General features: G+C 24.9%; 1 protein-coding gene and 1 long non-coding RNA gene across 2 annotated transcripts; both read right to left on the reverse strand.

Annotated features, from left to right (window-relative positions):
* Positions 1–717: 717 nt before the first annotated feature.
* Positions 718–1,540, reverse strand: LOC127105608 (protein OXIDATIVE STRESS 3). The gene is made up of 2 exons (XM_051042800.1): positions 1,150–1,540; positions 718–1,060 (listed from the first exon to the last, which is right to left on the reverse strand). Exons 1-2 carry the CDS (start codon positions 1,386–1,388, stop codon positions 796–798), a joined length of 504 nt encoding a protein of 167 aa, XP_050898757.1. The 5' UTR covers positions 1,389–1,540; the 3' UTR covers positions 718–795.
* Positions 1,541–6,516: 4,976 nt separating this feature from the next.
* On the reverse strand, positions 6,517–7,708 carry LOC127105609 (uncharacterized). The gene is made up of 3 exons (XR_007795054.1): positions 7,480–7,708; positions 7,158–7,388; positions 6,517–6,629 (listed from the first exon to the last, which is right to left on the reverse strand). It is a non-coding gene; the product is annotated as an uncharacterized LOC127105609 (long non-coding RNA).
* Between the last annotated feature and the right edge of the window lie 767 nt (positions 7,709–8,475).

The raw sequence follows: 8,475 nt of genomic DNA on the forward strand, positions 1-8,475 counted from the left end.
AAAAGGATCCCAAGCCAATGGGGACTTCCCTTATAAGCAAGTCCTCTCTAATGGGGATCCGATCCTAATGGAGTTGACATGAGAAGACAATAAATTCAGAAGGAGCCCAACTACTCCGGATACTATGGAGGACTAACTCAACAAAAGTGAATTGACTATGAGGAGCGACCTCATGAGTCAGGATACATGAATAAGCCGAAGCCACAGAATATAAGTCATCATTGGCATGACGCCACCTCCACACATCACCCTCGGAGGAAGGAATAAAACCCCTAACCATCGAGAGAAGATTATCGACAAGAACCTGCTCATGGTAAAAAAGGAAAGATCACCTCTACTTAAGACTTAAGCTCTCAAATCCAAACCTCTCATTCCCACCTACCAATCTCCCAAGCATAGTGATCACACTCATCTGAAATCGAAAAGAGCTTCTAAAATAACATAGGGGTCTCTTTAGAAGGGCGTGAGCAAACCCGATTCAACTTTCAAATAAAGACCGTCTATAAACCAATCTGAGGGGTTTTCAGTTTTGGACCCAAGAAGAATAACCTCTCCACCCATAACTGTCTAATCATAAATGAGGGGTTCTCAGTTTTAGACCCAGAAAAAGTAACTCTCCTCCACCAAGAACCGTTTAATCTTAAAAGTGTGTCAATCCAAATAATTTAATCGATAATTGACGGTTTAGATTCAAAATAATAATTAAGATACTCATAATGAATCTAAAATTTGAGGGATTTAAATTTTCCTCATTTTGTGCATAAAATAAAACAAAAAGGTCTTACAAAATGAACTTCAAAAGTTTTTGTTTACAGAAAAGGAAGATCTAGACCCTCCAAGAAAACTCTTTTTTCTAGAACTTATTACTGATAAACAAAGTCCTCTTGAAGATTTCTTTGCTATTGTTGCCTTTGGAGTGCACAAACCAAAGCTCTTGCATGATTTCACTTTATTTCTGTAATTTGATTTTTCTTTCTTAGGAAGATCTTCTATGCTTTTCACCCTTGCTAATGAACCAAAAGACCGTGCCTTCCCTTGATAAAACGTAGACAACCCTTTCCTGCAAATATCATGGAAAATTTAATTAAAAAATAGTAAATAAAAGAAAGCATGCATCATGATTCATGATTCATGTATGAGTTTGCTTACTTTATAGGAAGATGGTTCATGAGATCTGATAATTCATATAAAGGACCATTTAAATTTGATGATGATGAAGATGATAAACTAGAAGTTGAAGATGATGAAACTTCTTGATCATCATCATCCATCTCGGATGAAGAAAAATATGAACACATTGAATCTTCTGTCATATATCCATTCGAAATTGAATCAATGACATCTTCATCATCCTTATCAATACAATAGGTTTTATTTTTTCCATCCATAATTGCTTTATCTGTCAAGAAGAATTCATCTGTTATGGAATAGTTTAAGAGATAAATATATATAAAATGAAAGAGATTAGGATAATATTGTTGTTTTGATAATATATGAGTTGGATTTAGATAAATATGAAGTATAATAGAATTAAATTTTGGTCACAGTCATAGCAAATTATATATGGTGTAAAATAAATTGCTAAAATAGATAATAGTTGAGGATAAGAACTAAACAGAAACAACAATATGCTGAGTCACCCTCTTAATAATATTAACTTCTCTTTTATTTTTAGTAATTGATTTTTGTCAAACAGTTTAAATTATATAATTAATTCAATACAGTTAAACAATTAATTCGTTTAGATTAAGTTGTAACTGCATCTTGTAGATATTTTGTATTTCTATCTGATGATCCAGTTACAACTCTTAGGTGTTCGATCTAAACTAATTAGTTAAATTATTTATTGCATTAATTAATTATATAATTTAAATGTGTAATCTCATATAAATAAAGAATTTTAGTTACTATGTGATCCTGCAACTACAAAGAATTTGGATTTCAACTTGCAAAGAACATAAAGTATTATAATATCCTTAAAATTTTGTTTTGCCCCAACAGTATTAGTTCAGTTAAATGAGGGCAAGATTTCGATATAGAATTTAATCTCTGACAGATATATTTTTCATAATGTTTAAATATAAATAATGCAATTCTATTACATAATAAAATTTATACATAAAGAAAATAAGTAAACAATAAGTTAAAGATACGACAATTCAAAAATTGAAATATGTGGATCTCTCAATCTAAATAATGTGTTAATTTTTTTAAATAATATAAAATCCTTTAAAATAGGAGGTTTAAAAATTATTTTGAAGAATAATTTAGAAAAAACTTAGAGAATTTAAGTCTTTTTAAAATTAAATCTACATTATTATATACTTTTACAATTTAGATATATATATATATATATATATATATATATATATATATATATATATATATATATATTCATTTATCTTTATCTATAAATGCATTCTTAAAAAAAAAATTCTTTTATTCTATTCTCTTCCACTAAAGACCTCACATTCCCCTCTTGGGAAAAAGTATGAATATTCAATCCTTTTTTATTATAAAACAAAAAAGTGTCAACTTCTATATCAAAAAAGTGTTAAACCCACGTGCTATAGGACCTTGAAAACTTAATGACTATATGTTGGCATATTTTAATTGGTTGAATGATTTTCCCCTCATCCACATATCAATGATGCACTGTTGTTCAAAAATAAATAAATATTAGTCATACACCATTTTCAAGGAAATAATTGATAGAATACAGGAAATAATTGATAGAATACCCGAGGCATATTTATTTTTAAAATATAATAAAATATAAAAATAAAAATATTTTTTTTATCAAAAAAATTTATTATTTTTAAAAGAAAATATATTTTAATTTATATATGAATTATAAATATTTTTTTATATATAAAAATATTTATATGAACGATATATTTTTTGTCGTAATATTATTATTGTTTTGATATTATTTATAAAAATAATTGAATAAAAAATGTTTGTTTACATTAAAAAAAATTAAAATTAAGTCATTCATTTAAAAATAACATTTGACATTAATAATATATATTAAATGATTACATCAATAATATATATCTCACTTTTTCTATTATTATTTTAAAAAATATTATATCTTAAATTAAAAATAATTTTAAAATAAAAATATTAATAACATAAATAATTTAAAAAATACGTTTTTTTGGATTCATACATTATTTTAAATATTTTTATTTTTATTTTTTTTAATTGTACAAAAAATGTAATAACCCGTCGGTTCGCATGAATTCTGATATGGATACCAATGCGTTCGAACGAGTACTGATGTGTTACGCGCATTTGTTTCTAAAATGTAATAAGAATGAAAAAATAAAAACACACAATTATTTAATCAAGAAAGTATATTATTTAAAAAAAAACATTTTTTATTTATATTTAGAGATTAAATATATTTATTCCATATATAAAAATATTTGAATCAACCCTATATTTTCTCATATGTAAATATTAATTTTGCTTTGACATTTTTTATAAAAATATTTATGCAATCATTTAGTTTTATAAATATCAACTAATAACATAATATTTGTAAATATCATTTTAATTATAGAAATAAATATTAGTAACATAAATAAGTATAGTTTTTTCGTGTTTGGATTCATATATTATTTTAAGTTTATTTTTTACCTTTATTTTCTTTACTTTTACAAAAATTGTAAAAACTCTTGCATTTGTATGGATTCTTGTGTGGATACCTGTGCGTTCGCACATGAAAGTTATGAAACATTTATTTTCGAAATGTAATAAGAACGTAAAAGAGAAAAATATATTTTTTACCAAAAGAGTTTATTACTTTTTTAAAAAAGTTATATTTTTATTTAGTTATGGATCATAAATATAATTTTTCTATCATTAAAATTATTTGGATGAATAGTATATTTTCTTGTATGTATCCTGTATTATTTTTGTTTTGACAAATGTTTTAAAAAACGGACCGAACCGACAGATTCAACCGAGAACCAAAGATAAATCCGGTTGGTCAATCTTTTAAATTCGTTAGTGGGTCAAAATCGGAGTAACATTGAAAAAACTGGATTGATCAGGTGAATAAATAGAACCTTAAACCGTAAGTTTTATCGGTTCAATCTCCGATCTGATTTTTAAAACATTGGTTTTAACATTATTTATCATAATATTTAGATAAAAAATACCTATTTCCATTTAAAAAAAATATTAAGATTCACTTATTAATTTAAAAATAAAATTTTCGATTAATAACCTATAGTAGTGAAATGTTTACATCAATAATATATAGCTCATATTAATATATTATCTTAAAAAATATTATATATTAAATTAAAAATAATATCAAAATAAAAATATTAGTAATATAAATAATTAAAAAACAACATATTTTCCCATGTTTCGATTCATATGTTATTTTAAATATATTTACTTTTATTCTCTTTAATTTGACAAAAAAAAATATAATAACTAATGGGTTCACATGAATTTTGGTCTAGATACCCTAACGTTCGTACGAGTTATGGTGTGTTACACGCATTTGTTTTTAAAATATGATAAGAATGAAAAATAAAATTATTTAACCAATAAAATTTATTATTTTTAAAAGAAAAACAAATATTTGGATCAACCACATCTTTTTAGGTATCTAAATATTAATTTTATTTTAATATTTTTTACAAAAATATTTATGCAATCATTTAGTTTTATAAATACCAACTAATATCATAATATTTGTAAATATTATTTTAATTGAATAAATAAATAATAGTAACATATATAAATATATTTTCTCCGTGTTTGGATTCATACATTATTTTAAATATATTAACCTTTATTTTTTTTAATTATACAAAAATTACAATAATATATAAGTTCGCACAAATTTTGATAAGGATTCAAGTGCGTTTACACGAGTACCGGTGAGTTATGCACGTTTATTTTTAAATTGTAATAAAAATGAATAAAATTTTTTGCTTAAATATTACTCAAATTATTACATAAAAAATATATAGCTCATCTTTCATTTATTTTGTTAATAAAAAGTGTATCTTAAATTAACAATAATTTCAAAATCAAAATATTATTAATAAAAGTAATTAAAAAACAACATATTTTTTCGGGCTTGAATTCGTACATTATATTTTAAATATATTTACTTTTATTTTCTTTAATTGTAAAAAATGTAAGAATATGATATAAAAATAGGATAAGATATAAATATAAATATAATATAGATATAAAAATGTTAAAATATAAGTATAAATATGAAATAAAATTATAAATATAAATATTATATTTCTAAGATGGTAGTAATAATTTTTTTATATATTTAATTTACTTTAAAAAATACATTCAAAATATTTCTACATTCTTTGTTAAAATGAAATTTTAAATAAAGCACAAATTACGACCACATGAGACTTATACTAAAATTTTCTAAAAGAAAAAATATTACCTTTTGTTTATAAATCATTGCACATAACATGAGAGGCTATATGACCCAAAAAAAATTAATAAAATAAGAGATTAAATGAATGAGCACAAAAATTGACTATTTTATTTATTTAATCAATTAAATTGCTATAATACTGAGAGTAATAATCGATTCGTGAATGATACTCGAGAAGATACTCAAATAAATGTGAAATTTTTATACGAATAATATATAATAAATGTGAAATTATAGATTTTTATGAATAAATATATTTAATTCTTATAATATAAATAATAATGAAATTTATATATGCAATATATTGGAGTAGAAGTAAATTTAAATTAATATTAAATTATATCAAATAAATTTTGACAACTATATATAAGTAAAATATTGATTATACAAACAAATATAAGTGTAATTTATTTTAACATTTAAAATAAAAACTGAAAATATAATTTTTATTAAATTGAGACAAAAAGGAGTATATTTTTAAGTGGAATATATCTTTAGTGATTTTTGTTATTAATTATATAGATTTTATTAATAACAAATTAAGAATTAAATTAACTATTTCTTTTTTTATAAGCAATTAAGTAGACTATTTAATAGTTTTAAAGATCAAGATGAATATTTAATTTTTGTTAAATTATAAATTTATTTATTAATTTCACACATATTTAAAAATGTAACTAATGTCTATCTCAATCAGTCAAATAACAACAATGATATGTATTGACATGCGCTGTCACCAACTCTATAATCAAAAATATTAACTTTTTTCATCTCAATTCTCTCACAATTATCATCTCAATTTCTTTATTCTTTCTCTGTCAAGAAAAAATGTCTATTTCAAAATAATTTTATTTATTCCAAAATACTTCTTTAAAATGCAATAATTTTTTACAATTGTTATAATTTTGATGCTAAATTACAAATTTATATATGAATATTTATTAAGAACTTGTAATAAAATATTAAATTTAAGTTTAAGTTAAAGAGTAAATCATGCAATTGTGAACAAACACACATTTATATGACAATAAAAATTTATCATTGCATATGAATATGAAAACTTGTTTATTCATAAAATTAAATTACATTGATATTGATAGATATCATAAATTGATCCTCTTGCTTGAACTTGAAAAATCAAACTGCTTTACTTCAGCATAGTCTTAAAACTGTCAATCTTAAGAGTGCTTTATTCCTAAAATTATTGAGAAGTACATCAAATTGTATTCTCATGCTTAAAAGTGTCTGTATAATACAAACCAAACATATATGTCTAATTACAATCATTTGTTCTTCATTATAATTAGTTCTTCAAAGTGAAAAATAAAAACAAAACAATTAGAACAAAAAAAACTACTTCAATGTATAAACACAAATGAAATGAGGAAAATCAAACTGTAACAAAAACTATTTCAATGCACAAATTATTGATGTCTAATAATTCTGCAGAGTAATAATGGTCCATACATAGAGTTTTGACATAGAACAAACCCACGGTTTGTCTATATTAAAGTGTTCATATATGAAAATACGAATAATAAAAGCAGCGAATAAACCAAAATTTTATTAAGAAAAGCAATATGGGAGAAAAAACAAATTCTGATTGAAGTGTATGAGAAGCATTTAAGGTGTTGACACCTGAAGCTCAATCTATCGATAAAAACTTTCTATACGTGCATCATATAATGCAGCAAAAAGAAGTGAAGTAGTGAACGATAAGTACCTGTGAAGAGCACAAACCTCACAATTGTTGCAACAAACTATCACCTCGATAAAACCTACATCGCCACACTTGAGACACACTTTCTTGCAACAGGTATACATATTTTTATTGAAATGGGAATAAAGTTTTTAATATATACAAATGATTCTAAAACGTTACGCACATTTGATATTAACCATCACTGAACATTGGAGGATTAGAAACAGCATTGCAAGAGGGCAAGACGTGAACCTGCTTAAACATGGATTGAGGAAGAAATATGGAGCAATCATATTCAAAAGAAATAAATATGAGAAATATTGAACAAAGATAGGATTTATACCTGGATCGACGTGGCTTTCTTGTTTGTTTCAAGTTGGCTTACTCCACATACAAAAATTGTTCAAATCAACAATAATACCACCAGATCTAACATGTAAGTTACGATTAATCCCATTTTTTTCAAAACCAAATTTATACCTTTATCGACATGGCTTTCTTGTTTGGTTCAAGTTGGCTTCTTGCACATATAAAAAATTATTCAAATCAACAATAATATCGACAGATCTAACATGTAAGCTACGATTAGTCCCAATTTATTCAAAAGCGAATTTATATCTAGATCGACATGGCTTTCTTGTTTGTTTCAAGTTGGCTTCATGCATATACAAAAAATTGTTCAAATCAATAACAATACCACCGGATCTAACATATAACTTTCACAAATTACCTGGTTAATCGAAAACCAAAAATAAAACTTCAAAAATCGGAACCCTAATTCCTATTGCCACAAATTCCAACCTTTCATCCTAAAATCTTTTAATCTTCTATGACAAATATCATTGATGATACTTTCAAGACCTTTCCTACAAAAAATAAGGTAGAAAACACAAAAAAATTATAAATAAAATTTATAAAGTAGATACACTTTCAAAACTTTGTCACTAAAATGAACCATAGAAAACCAAATCAAATGCGGGGGGAGAGAGAGAGAGAGAGAGAGAGAGAGAGAGAGAGAGAGAGAGAGAGAGAGAGAGAGAGAGAGAGAGAGAGAGAGAGAGAGAGAGAGAGAGAGAGAGAGAGAGAGAAGAGAGAGAGAGAGAGAGAGAGAGAGAGAGAGAGAGAGAGAGAGAGAGAGGAGAGAGAGAGAGAGAGAGAGAGAGAGAGAGAGAGAGAGAGAGAGAGAGAGAGAGAGAGAGAGAGAGAGAGAGAGAGAGAGAGAGAGAGAGAGAGAGAGAGAGAGAGAGAGAGAGAGAGAGAGAGAGAGAGTAAACAATACAAACCCTAAAATTTGTGCTTAAAGAGAAATTGGTACTCGTATACCTTGCTCTTATGATTC

The sequence above is a fragment of the Lathyrus oleraceus genome, chromosome 7 (assembly GCF_024323335.1).
Source record: "Lathyrus oleraceus cultivar Zhongwan6 chromosome 7, CAAS_Psat_ZW6_1.0, whole genome shotgun sequence".
In the NCBI taxonomy this organism is placed as follows: domain Eukaryota; kingdom Viridiplantae; phylum Streptophyta; class Magnoliopsida; order Fabales; family Fabaceae; genus Lathyrus; species Lathyrus oleraceus.

Coding starts and splice junctions, on each gene's coding strand:
- LOC127105608 (XM_051042800.1), bottom strand. CDS start 1,388: ATGGATGGAAAAAATAAAACCTATTGTATTGATAAGGATGATGAAGAT. Junction 1,061..1,149: donor ATGAACCATCTTCCTATAAA/GTAAGCAAACTC, acceptor TGATATTTGCAG/GAAAGGGTTGTCTACGTTTT.